The 12,915-nt window shown below is 49.5% G+C and overlaps 1 protein-coding gene across 2 annotated transcripts in view; it reads left to right on the forward strand.

The window, feature by feature from the left end:
- The first annotated feature begins 249 nt into the window (after nucleotides 1-249).
- glcci1a (glucocorticoid induced 1a) overlaps nucleotides 250-12,915 on the forward strand; it is an 18,206-nt gene continuing 5,540 nt past the window's right edge. Inside the window, exons 1-5 of one of the 2 annotated variants that reach the window (XM_084454906.1) lie at nucleotides 250-1,006; nucleotides 6,211-6,362; nucleotides 9,642-9,731; nucleotides 12,178-12,303; nucleotides 12,592-12,744. In XM_084454906.1, the coding sequence (XP_084311032.1) occupies nucleotides 619-1,006; nucleotides 6,211-6,362; nucleotides 9,642-9,731; nucleotides 12,178-12,303; nucleotides 12,592-12,744 (909 nt within the window). In that variant the 5' untranslated portion in view covers nucleotides 250-618. The remainder of the gene's footprint in view (nucleotides 1,007-6,210; nucleotides 6,363-9,641; nucleotides 9,732-12,177; nucleotides 12,304-12,591; nucleotides 12,745-12,915) is intronic. The other variant, XM_084454907.1, reaches the window with a different exon arrangement.

Below are 12,915 nucleotides of genomic sequence, written 5' to 3' on the forward strand. Positions count from 1 at the left end.
TACATACCATGATATAAAATACTTTTTTCTTGCTTTTTAAGAATCACCTGCAATTGTCTGCAATAATCCTCAATTGGTCTTCAATGAATCTATTGATAAATGCACACGTTATAACCACTGAATATATTCTCCAAGCATTTCATTGGCCAACCAAAGGTTTCCAGTGAGTGACTTCCCCCCGCCCCGGTCAGTCAGCCTGGGCTGCTTGTGCCGATACAGCGAGTAAGCATAGAGATGAAATAGAGAGAACGTAGTGGTAATGTACTGAGTAAAGAAACAACTTGGTTGACATTCTGGTTTTAATAAGACTTGAGGACATACTACATTTAGAACGATTATGTGGAACATTGTAAGTACTGTAGCAAGTAAGTAGCTAGTCTCAAAAACATTACTTAAATGTAACGTCGCGATCTGAGCTAGCTAGCAACTGGGCAGGCTGACTGATAGTGTGAACGAACATCACAAAAAGTAGGCTAACTGTTTGCAAATAGTTAAGGCTGTTAACTTTTTATTCCGTTGAAATAAATACATGTATTGGGGTTGAGGCCTACCTAACTTGGTCAAACTCTTTGGATTTTTAAATAGTCTTTTTAAAGTTTGTAAATTGGAAGAGTCATAATGTCAGCATCATCAGGAACGAACTCGTCCCAACAACAACAACAGCAACAACAACAGCGGGTGAAACGCAGCAGCGACGGCTCCCCGACCATCTCTCCCGCTTGCAACAACGGCACCACGATTCGCTTGCAGCCTATTCGTGCCACGGTGCCGTTTCAGCTCCTGCGTGGAAATCAGCCCAGCCCAACCCGCTCTTCCTCCTCCTTCTCAGTTGGGAGCAACACAGGACCGACCACATCCCGCGGCTCCAGCCCCACCAGCAGCCCCACGCAGCTGCTGCTCAACCCCGGGGGAAACGGCTCGGAGGGCCGGCTGCTCGCAAGGCAGAGACGCTCGCCGCCTGACAAGGACTCACCTGAGCGGGGTTCACATTCTCCTGTGTTCAAAGGTGCAGTATCTTCTAAGTGACTGTGTCCATTTTTCTTCTCCATCATCTGAGCAGGATAGCTCTGTTGCTAGCTAGCTAGGCTAGCTAATTGGGTCAAATGTGTGTGAGTGGGGGGGGTCTCGGATGCTCAAGACGCCATAGCATCATCAGCGAAGGTAGCAAGCTATCGCTAAGATTATTATGATCATAAATCGAGGGACATATCCATGGCATTTTATAGCGACGTTTCGCCGTTTAATTACGTGCGTGGAATCATTGGAATGGATGTTTTTTTTTTTATTGCGTATGACGTAGTTTACCCAAATGTTCCATGTTGGTAGCATGAGTGACTAGCGAGCCGAGTAGCATAGAGGATGCTTTAAAATAGGTGACTTGTTTTGATCCAGTGGAATACTGTGACTGCGCGATATCTGAGGTCGGTAGCTATGTCGTTTACTGTATTATGAATGTGAATCGTGGCAGTGGTGGTGATGCAGTTCCCTCTGAACTAGGACGCGCCAGGCAGAACAGCACTTTGGTCTTTCAATCGAATCATCGAAAAGAACATTTATGCGGAAACGAAGCAGGAACATGATTGATGCATGGTATGGATTATGCACGGCGACCTTTCAAAACGCTTGTTTACCGGCCAAAGAAATGGAAAGAATTACGTCGTTACTGGAAGGTCGGGTGGCTACAGCAGGGCCTAGCAGCCTATCTCTCAGACGTAAACACAGGAATTGTTTTGCAGTGCTGCTCATCTGATTGCAAACATTTTTAAGAAGCTGCAAGTGTGGTGTCACAACATTGCCACACATGTCTCAAATCTCAAAAGCTCTCTTCGACAGGTAAATAAAACTAGACATATATAAAGAAGACTATTTTCTCTGGAGGAGCAGGGTTTCCTCTGGAGTGTAATAATGTGGATATTGAAATGCAGAAGTCTGACCACTCAATAATGTTGCAACCAGCCAGGTCTCTTCCTGCACTCAGAAGTAAGTCAGTGATTGAACCAGTGACGTCCTGTCACACCCCAGCCACCATTGTAAAGTAGAGTGAGTGTCCTCTTTTAAGTGTTTCTTTTAATCGTCTACGGGAGACAGAGATAGATGTACAAGTTTTATTTTTTCCCTGTTTAAATTAGTTTGATAGTCACCAGCACGTCGCTTCTTGCTGGGGTGCTTGGCTGACAAAACTGAGGCATCGTCAACAGGTCAAAAAGCTTCTTTAGGTTGAAGTATGGTAGCGTATAGAAATCGGCCAGGGTGGACAGTCAGTCTCCATTATCAAGGCAGGGCTCCTATCTCGCAAGCTATTTGAAGTAAAAAAGAAAAAAAGGATTTGCCTTATCAGGCTAACACATAGTTAATATGGGCCGAATCATAGGTTGCAGCGATGGTACTTCTAGTTTTCAATATTGTTTCTTGTATTTCTAGTAGTGGCGCCCACCAGGTGCACCACTCAAACAGCATGTAGACTCCAGTCAATGCAGTTTTGCTGCAGTGCAGATTCCTCAGGTTTTGGTAAGCTGACATCCATGACAACATGACCCCCCCCCCCCCCCTGAAAGCTGTGACCTCCCACCATGTCCAGCAAGAGATGATGGATGCAATATGAGTTGGTCAAACTGCAGGACATGGATGACCACAGACACTCAAGGTCTAAGTCTCTCTTGACCGTGTAGTCATTATCGTCTATGGTCACATTTATTAATGTGTGAATTTATACCACATGCCTACGGTATGTTAGGTTGACAGCGTTCCTGCGATGACTAGGCAGGAAAGGCCCGGCTGACATTCCATCACTTGACCTTTTAAGGTTCTAAAGGATGACATCATGCCTCATACCAGGCAGACGCACCCCAGGAGAGACCGGCCCACTCGGCTCTCACTCCTCACTCTAATGGTCCTTCTAATGCAACACCTTTCCCAGGTATTTAGACAATTGAAATCCCATCATAGGCACTCAGGCGATCATCTACCGTACAGCTGTAGCCAGGGTATTTGCTAGATAACCTTCCATGTTATTATGACTTCCTACACAATTATTTAGCTTTGATGCAACATGGACAACCTTAGTCTTTCCTCTGCATGTTGCCATACTGAGCTAGGTGTAGCCTACATGGCTATGTACATGCCTATGTGCCATGGAATAAAATAATCTATTGTTGTAAAGCAGGGGATTCATGGGAAGGAGAGTGGTGAAGTAGTTAAATCCTGTCGTTATAGTTACAGCTCTTTAAGCGTATTGCTTGTAAACCAGGCTTGGGTGGACTGAAGGCTGGAAGTGATTTGGAATACTCTGGCACGAACAGCTTCAATGTTGAAAACGATGCCAGGTCAATTCTTTTTTCAGGTGATCAGAGAGAGGGTATAGAAGAATTATGTCTCGTCATTTCTTAATCTTCATTTCATGCTGAGCTATGGATTGGACAGTGAATGCCAGATTTTTAAATGTGAGGGAGGCTTTAACTGAGCTATGATCATTCACTGCTTGTGAGCTCACAACGTACAGTCCTAAATTCAAAGAGAAAGAACGATGGGAAGGGAGTGAAGTGTGATGCATCAGTTCATTTAAAAGCCAACTATGGTCTTGTAAATCCATTTTAAAAAAAAGTTGTATGTGCGCTTTCAAAGAAAGAATGCAACACAATAATAGTCCACTTCCTGGGAAAGTCGTCTTGTTACAGGCACGGGGAGACTGCTGAACCATGTGCAAGATGTTTGTCATAAGAAGAAATGTGTGGAATCCATGTGCATAGGACTACCCTTATTTCCTGTTGCATACCACACACACACACATTTAGGACTTTGCATAGCAGATGGAGAGATATTATGTAAAGAATGCACATTCAACCCCTTTGTGAACTTCACAGCCATTTCTCTGTGTAAATATTCAGTAATCATACGTTTGTCTACGCCATTATATAAGGACTAGGCTGTAATTTACACAGACGTAAAACCCAAACAGGATGGTCCTGGTCAAGAATAGATATTAAGCCGCGCAAACCTGGTAACTAGGCCTGGTAACAACACCGTTGGTCGTAGCATGTTGAAGTTGTTATCTCATATACCTGTGTTAGCCTGTGAATAGCAGGTTTTATTTTTGTTTCCCTGATTACGAAATCAAGGATATTTCATAGGCTGATACATACATACAGTGACATCACATGTACAGTAGGCTATGTTCTACATTGCATCCATTCAGATGCTTTGAATCCCTCAATATGAGATCGAGGCACAGTATGAAACTCCGATCATGCTCACGCATGTCCTGACCTTTTTGAATGACATCATAGTAACTCGTCGCCACTACGTTTAGAGCAGAGAAGAGATGGAGACATTTCTACAGCACGGTATCTCCTGGGTCTAATTTGGGTCTGTCCCTCTTCAGAGGCCTGCTGGGAGCGCCCACTGAGACCTTATGCGAGAGCTCCTGGCAGAGCCCCGCGCCTTTCTTTCCATCTGCTCTCAGGAAACCATAAAAAAAAGCGTGTGCCAGGGTGCTGACACTGTATGCCGTTTTGCCAGAGAGCAGCCTGCCCTGGAACGTTTGGCCCTTTCAGAGATCAGACCGGTTTCACCTCGCTTCACAAGCAATAATCCCCTATTTGTCACTAACTAACCAGAACAAGCACAGCTCAAGGCTACAGAGCTGGTGCTGGAAAGGCCAGCAGTAGCACAGCAAACCAAGATGAGGTCTACTAAGTCCGTGTGTGCGGTAATGTCTTTTCTTCCATGACACATTGGTGTCTGACATTTACACGTATACAGTATGGCTCACAAACACCAAAGACCTTCCAAGGCAGTGTGTTGCATATTATTTCATTCATAGAGATTACACACAGGTCAAATAAACAAGTCAAATCTGTTTGTGTGGAAACATTGAGGTTATACAAAAAGCAAGTCAATGACGGAGAACATGAATCATTAAGAACTTAACTTTATACAGTAATTTAGTGTTTATACTGGTTAAGGAGTGTTTTTGAAGTCAGGAGGCCTTGTGGGTGCCCAGCCGTGGCTAGCTAGACATGCTGACTCAAGGGGACTGACAAAACACGTCTTGCAAGAGGAGCTTAGCCTCAGCTGGGGTTTGTTCTTTCGTCCTGCGTGCGGTTCAGCCCTCTGAGATACTCGTGTTTTGTGTAAGGTCACGGCCAAGTCTAAATTAGTTCCTTAAAGAGCGTATCTGTAATCTCCTGGGCTTAAACCAGGTGACCAGGCCTTCTGCTGGCTTCTATGGAGCTCGAGTCCCATAGGGCCACACAAGGCATGAAGCTGAGGTCATGGGACCTAACAACCAATGAGAATGGAGCATCTCTGTCTCTGAGATTAATAGAAATGTCTCTAGAAATGTCTCAGATATCTAATATCTGTGACTGATAATATGATATAGCATATAGGCTAATATTCTCACATTCACTGAAAATGTCATAAGGATACAGTTAGTAGAAGAGGCTTGGGTTTGGTTGAGCCAAAAAAAAAAAAGTAATAGATTGTACAGCTACAAAACTTGCCTGTTTCATCTTATAGGGTGAGCCTGGAATGTTGTTCCTAGAAACCTGTTCTGTTTGCTGAGCTTTGCAGGAACCTGGCACTGGGTTTGCCTTTGATGGTTGTTTTTTTCGCTTCTCATAAAAACCCAGCCGAAGTTTACTCTTTACACCCGGGATTTTATTGACACAGATACAGTACTGACCGGGGAGGCTGTCGAAGAGATGAGCAGGCCAAAGGGCCAGGAGGGTGTAAATATTGCTGTTTCTACACTAGGAAACCTGGCACACACCCGTCAGTGTTGTCAGTAGAGCCCAAGCCCTTGACCTAGATCCTCCGGTCTGGCACATCCTGTAGCCCGGGGGTGTTTGTGAGGTATTTTTATCAGGTGTAGGGTTGCCTCACTTCCAGTCTCCTCCAAGGGTAACAATGTCGACCTCCAGTCTGAGACTATAGATTATTAGCAGTAGTACTGTCTTACTCTGCAACCTCCCTTCTGGGTCTTTCTAGATAAGAGAGGGCGGCGCGGCGTTTCGGATGAGTTGCGTTGACGTTTGCGTTGACTGTTGATGAAGGTTGATGTTTTGATCTGGTCCGACAAAGAGATGGAAATGGGACTCCTATTTTTAACTTGCTACGCGTTTTCATCAGTGGAAAGGAGTCACAGTGCATCGTCATGTATTTTCACTTATTTGAACTCTCTCTGTTGTTGTCTCTTTTTTCTCTCTGCAGTTGAAAGGTCAAAGTCACAGCAGGTGCGTAACTCGGGGGCGATCCGGCGGACTTCCTCCCTGGGCACCATCACAGGCCCCTACCTCACAGGGCAGTGGCCACGCGACCCCCACGTGCACTACCCCTCTTGCATGAAAGATAAATCCACACAGGTAGGCGCAGCCCACCTCCCGCCTGCCCCACACCATCAACACTGGGCCAGGTTGTACCTGCTTCCCCTCCCAGACGAGCGCATGGGGCATTTCAGGGTAAAGAGAAACACCCACAGACGTTTTAAAGCGAGGAAGTCAGATGAGGGCCTACTGTTACCAGATGTGCTGATCTACAGACGTTGGTCCGCATAACACGCTCGCGGAAAAGTGAATTGGTCGGTGCCCTTTGGCTGTCGAGGGCAATGGAGGTGGCATGCTGGGGCGTGGAGGGGAACTAGGAAGCAGAAGTGTGACCAAGCCACTCTGTCATTGGGGAAGTGACACATTGTACGGTCACTACTATTAAGGGTTTGTCTTTTGCAATGTCTCGGGAGATGTGAAATACACTTATTGCATCAACTCGGGGGTGGGTGGGGGGGGGGGGGGTTGTGGCAGTGGGAAGCTGTGTATGTGCTGCGAATGTATTCAGGTGACCTATGCGCAGACGTAATGGGCTATAGAGGGTGGCTGTGACTGTGGTCGGTGTTGCTGGTTTGTGTATCAGTGTCTCAGCCACCTGCCAGCTGCTCCCCTTTGAGTGGTTAGCCCCCGTTGCCCTCTCTCTCTCTCTCTCTTCCTCTCTCTCTCTCTGTCTCTCTCTTCCTCTCTCTCTTCCTCTCTCTCTCCCTCTCTCGCTCTCTCTCTCGCTCTCTCTCCCTCTCTCTCTCGCTCTCTCTCTCTCCCTCTCTCTCTCTCTTTCTCTCCCTCTCTCTCTCTCACCCTCACCCTCTCTCTCTCTCTCCCTCTCTCTCTCCCTCTCGCGCGCGCAGGTCTGCACGCCACCACGTTTCCTCCCACCGGTGTGACATTTACCACCTTCTCCTCCGCAGGCCTTCAGAAGGCAGAGGGCCTCTCTGTGCCCCGGAGGCTTGGTACATTATTAACCAGGCCCTGGCGGCGGTGGCACAAAGGCCCAATTGTGACTGCGAGCACCTACTGTAGGAGCTCCTGTCCAACACGCAGCTCCGTCTCCGCCCGTCGGGTGAAGTCGATATGTTTGTTCAGAGAGGCGCTGTTTTTGCTGCTGCTGTTGCTGGAATGCTCTCCTGCTCCTCCTCCTCCTCCTCTTCCTCTCCCTGGTTCCGGATCTATCCTCCTGGTCTGTACCGGGCCCTCTAACACCCACAAACACACCTGGCAGGTCATAACAAGCCCAAGGTGAAAGGAGGGCTGAATAAGACATTTGAACTTAACAAGGCAGGGGGTGTGTATAAGGAGCGCTTCTCATAACATTTGGTTGTGTGACTGACTGTCTCTCGGTGATCTTGCAGTTTCCCATGGAACTGCAGGGCTTGCGCTACCAGAGTCAAGTATGTCAGTCAGAAGAGAAGCGACACCCCACATGACCTCACACATCCTGTTTTTGCTGTGCTGCTTGGTAACTGCGGGGGCCCAATAACATCAGAATAGCAGCCATATTGCCAGATCGCAGCACAGTCCATCTACACGGCTGCAATCAATGTGACAGTGTTTACTCTCTCAAATCAAACCGACTTGATTCAGCTCTCTCTGTCTCTCTCTCTCTCTCTCCCTCTCCCTCTCCCTCTCCCTCTCCCTCTCCCTCTCTCTCTCTCTCTCTCTCTCTCTCTCTCTCTCTCTCTCTCACTCAAACCCACCCTCTCTCTCTTGGCCTGGAAGTTAACCCTTTCACCATGAGGACACTATTCATATGTAGAAGCTCAACCAACGGAAAACCTGGAATTTCCCCACGGCGTCCGTTCATTGACGAACACATGCAGGGCAGGTGGACGGAGGAGGGGTTGGTGTGCGGTCGCACATCTCCACTCTAAAAGGAGGAGGGATGGACGAGGTCTGTTTGTCTGAGAGAGACACACAGAGAGAGAGGGGGCGGGGGTGTTGTACTGTATGTGGATGTGGGGGTGAGAGAGAGAGGTGGGGGTTGGTTAGAAACAGAGACAGAGAGCGTGTGGCTTCCCTCCCACTCTCTCTCTTTAAAGCGGAGATGAAAAACGCTGCCTTCAAAGCGGTCGTCTCGCCGACCCCGTTTCCTGGCACGGTGCTGACCTGTTTGCAGAAGGACAACCTTTGAAATGTGACGTCTGGCCAGAGACGAATAGGGGAACTAGCCATTTACAGCTGCTGCTGGCAAATGGCAATGGCCTCTAGCAACTCCCATTACTCCCCGCAGTGGCAAGCTGCTTTCACTCTCCCTCTGTCTCTGCCTGCCCTCCGGAAAGCAGAGAAGCACACAGGGTCTCTTTATCAGAGCACAGTCACCCCAGCTACCCTGCTAATCCCCCTGTAAGACTAGCTGTACACACAGTATAGTAGGTCTGGGCCGGCCTGCGTCTTCCTCCCATTTATCCAGACAGCCCTTCTCTTTCTTTCTCTCTCTCTCTCTCCCTCTCTCTCTCTCTTCCTCTTCCTCTCACTGTCTCCAGCAGGTCACCCTGGGGGGAGGGTGTGTGTGGGGTGGGGGGTCTTTATCTCGGTGTGGCTAGTTTACATAATAACTTATTAATCAACCTGGCGCTGCCGCAGGCCGGCCTCGCCCCGGCTCCCATTGTGCGGCGAGCAGCGGTAAGATGGCTAGGCCGCAGCTCTCGCTGTCAAACTAGGCCGCCGGCGTGGCGTAGGAAACACCCGACCGCGGCCTACGGGAACGCCCGGAGGGCTGTGGGGGAGGCGCGGCGGCGGTACGCCCCGGCGATGTTCCCAGAGAGAGAGGTCGGGGGACAGCCCTGCGGAGCGCCGGGGTCACAGTCAGAAGGGATGTAAAAAAAAAACAAAGGTGTCACCTGTCTGGAGGTCTCTCCCTGCTGGTCTCTCTGTGGTCACTCCGTCTTCATCTCTGGATGAAGTGGAGCAGGTCTGAGGACACAGATGGAGAGAGAGAGAGAGAGAGAGAGAGAGAAAGAGAGGCCTTGTAGTAAATGGCTTGGTGCTGAAAATAAACAAACAGTCCTTTGAGCCGGGCCCATTAAGATGAGTAAGGCAGCAATTCAATTTCCTCTCACCCTCTCTCTAGGGTGTCAGGGCAGTGTGTGTGTAAGAGAGAAACACTGGTCTGTCTCTTTATTGCACTGCCCAGCTCAGCACAGCTCAGCTTTCACCCTGAGTAGCCACGTGTGTGTGCGTGTGCGAGCGTGTCTTCTAGTGTGCTTGCCTGTGTGTGTGGACTTGTCTGATGTGATGTCACGGAGATAGCGTTACATTGAACGGCGATGGTGAGGGATGGACGGCAGTAACGCCGGTGTCGCCTCTCAATTCCATCCCCAGACCCCCGGATGTTGGAGTGAAGAATCGGGCGAAAAGAGGAACACCCACCAGCGCTCGGCGTCCTGGGGCAGCGCCGACCAGCTCAAAGAGGTACAGGACCCACACGCACGCAAACAGGCACGGCATAAAAAAGTGATGTTGGTACAGTAGTCAACCGACACCACTGCCCCATGTACGCAAATACAGTATGACTTCCTGTGTGACTTTCAGACTTGTGCACGGGGCTCCTGATGCAGGGTGCGGGCTGGTCAGAAGGCCCCGGCGCTCTGGCGTTGTCTTATCGCCTCCCCTCAGCTCCACCCTGAAGATACTCTGGCGCGGCAGGGAGTCGGCAGATAACGCTATCTCCCTCCTAACTACCCATTTCCCCTCTCGGCAACGGCCATAAGCCGTTGCAATTTATGGCCCCCCCCCCCCCCCCGGCCCTGGCTCTTGGCTCCTCTCTGCCCGCCCAGCCCTGGCTGTCTGTTGCAGGGGAACAATAAAAGCCCAGCACCAGTCGGCTCCAGGGTAATGTGTGCACAGGCACGTTACTGAGTAACAGACCAGAGCTGCGGCAGACCAGAGCTGACACAGACACCACAGATGTCAATAGAGGAGGGGAGAGAAGGGAGAGGCGGGGGCAGAGAGAGAGGGGAAGAAAGATAGAGGAGATATGTGTGTGTGTGTGTGTGTGTGGGGGGGGGGCGGGTAGACCCTGATCAGTGGATGGATGAAGGAGTGGGTGGCTGGGTAGATCTGGGGGTTATGGGTTAGTAGGATGAGCAGATAAGGGTTCCTCAACCTGGTCCCTCCTCTGATTTATGTTTTTTCTTCCCCTTTTTTATTGGCTGGCAGTGGCTCCTCATTTGCATGTTGGGGCCGGTGAAGTTTTGCGTTCTACATTCGGACCGCAATCTTTCACTCAGGCACCGTATCCTGCCTTTATCACATCTCAAGGGGCTCCACTGTGTGGATTTAGAATGTGTATTGACTTGTGTAGACTAGGGCAGTCAGACCTGCAAACTTGTCCCCTTTTGGCTACAGTCACCTTTTTTATGTAAACCATGGTAGTTTCAGTGAATCTAGAGGTTTTTAGTTTTGTATGTCGTCACCTTTTTCACTACTTCAGAGTTTGCAGGTCTTGGCAGTGCGAGCTGTAAAGGAACATAGCATAGGCCTGACCATTCCTTCCACAGCTGCTAATACGATACGAGACGCTACAACTTTATTGTCAGCAATGCTGAAATTGGTCTTGTGACACAGCTCACATATGCAACACACAGTACACACATTTGACAAACTAAACAAAAAAAAACGTACTACATCCATACATACATACATACATACATACATACATACATACATACATACACACAAACACACACACACACACACATAAATACGTACATACATTCTAACATCCATCCATACATGAGAAACGTGAAAGACGAGGGCATAGACGACCGTTATTGCTAGTGTAATAGTGTGTTCTGACTGGTTCTCAAACCAACATGGCGGGTGTGTCATCGTCAAACCCCAGGGGAGGTGAAGAGCACAGTATATCTTCTGGGTTCACTCTGTGTGGAGCAGCTAACAGGTCCCCTATATGGCTCAAGAGAGGGGATCACATATCAGGCCTCTCAGAGGTGCTGTGATACAGGCAGGCTTGTGTGTGTTTGTTTGGCCCTCAGTGTTGTGTTGCTATAGTAAGTGTTGCGGGGTAGTGGAGACAGGGACCAGGGCTGGGAGAAAAGAGAGGAGAAGAGAGAGGAGAAGAGAGAGGCTGATGAAGGATGGCGAATGGAAAGGCATAGCGCAGCAACATGTCTGGACTTGTCCCCTGGCCTACTGCTCTACAGTGGAGGGATTGTGCCGTCTGGCCGACTACTGTGCTATCTACACTAGCAACAGTTATGTCGCGTGTACACACAAATGTGTGCGCGCGCACACACACACACACACACACACACACACACACACACACACACACAGTTAGAAGTTACAGTAGCATCTGATCCCAATCATATCTACAGTACCTACTTTAAGCCTGTGTGCACTCCTTTTTTGTGCCTTTGAAAAGTTGGCTGTAAGGATCTATGCAAATAAGTCCATTATCTATATCGTATAGGGCCTTTTAAGATGCATTTGCATACTCAAATAGATACTGTGTGCGCTCATTACTTTTTATGGATTTCTCCCATTAGATCAGTGGCTGACTGGACTGTATCTCTCTCCCTCTCTCCCTCTCTCCCTCTCTCTCTCTCTCTCTCTAGCCCTTACATTATCTCTGCTAGCTAGACCACAGGGACTCACTGCTTCACACACTAGTGGCTGTGACGCAGCTCTCATTTCTGCCAGGGTCTTTTTTTCTCTCCAAAATAACGATGACACCTAGTGGCTCTGTTGAGTTACTCCAACGCCTACGCCAGCCATGTACACGTATCACCCCCCCCCCCCCTTCCCCAGCTATTCCCCTTACCGTTTCCGCTTTCTTCCACCTACCGTACCGTGGTCTCATTCTTCTCCTCTTCTTCCCCCTCCTCTTCCTCTCCAGCAGATTGCCAAGCTCCGGCAGCAGCTCCAGCGCAGCAAGCAGGGAGTTCGTCACGGCCGGGACAAAGACCGCCTGTCCCCCCTCCAGCACACCACCGTCACCTCCACCTCCACCAGCCACACTCAGGTACGGCTCCGCCCCCGGAAACCTTCCCTGCCGACGGAGTCGCTGTGTATTCGTTCGATGGAGTCTTTATTTAGACAAGGGGTACAGACCGAAATGGCTCTTGGGGTGACTGACACAAAATAAGAAACGCGATAGCATGTTTGGACTACTATTTTTGTGTTTTGTGTCGCTATACTGTCAATGTCAATGTGTGACATTGTTATTCGGTGTGCGTGCGTGCGTGTGTGTGTGTGTATGCATGCGTGTGTGTGTGTGTGTGTGCATGCCCGTGTCCCTGCGTACATCCAGCCACCGTCCATGTCGAAGTCATCCCAGATGCCGCTGACCAACATCACGGTGCCAAAGCCCTCCATCTCCAGGGTGCCCAGCAGCATGGAGGGCATCAACCACGAGCTGGAGAAGGTCTTCATCAGAGACAACGGCGAGAAGGAGGAGCTCAAGGTGGGTGGGGACTCGCTCACGCGCCGGCCGGCGAACCGGAGTCGCCGCGCGCTCACACGGAACACTTCCGCCAAAGCGCTCTCGCCGCTGCCGCACGTCAGTCCCCCTCCCCGCGTCCCAGTCCCCCTCCCCGCGTCCCAGTCCCCCTCCCCGCGTCCCAGTCCCCCTCCC

The sequence above is a fragment of the Borostomias antarcticus genome (genome assembly GCF_949987555.1).
Source record: "Borostomias antarcticus genome assembly, chromosome: 21".
Lineage (NCBI taxonomy): Eukaryota > Metazoa > Chordata > Actinopteri > Stomiiformes > Stomiidae > Borostomias > Borostomias antarcticus.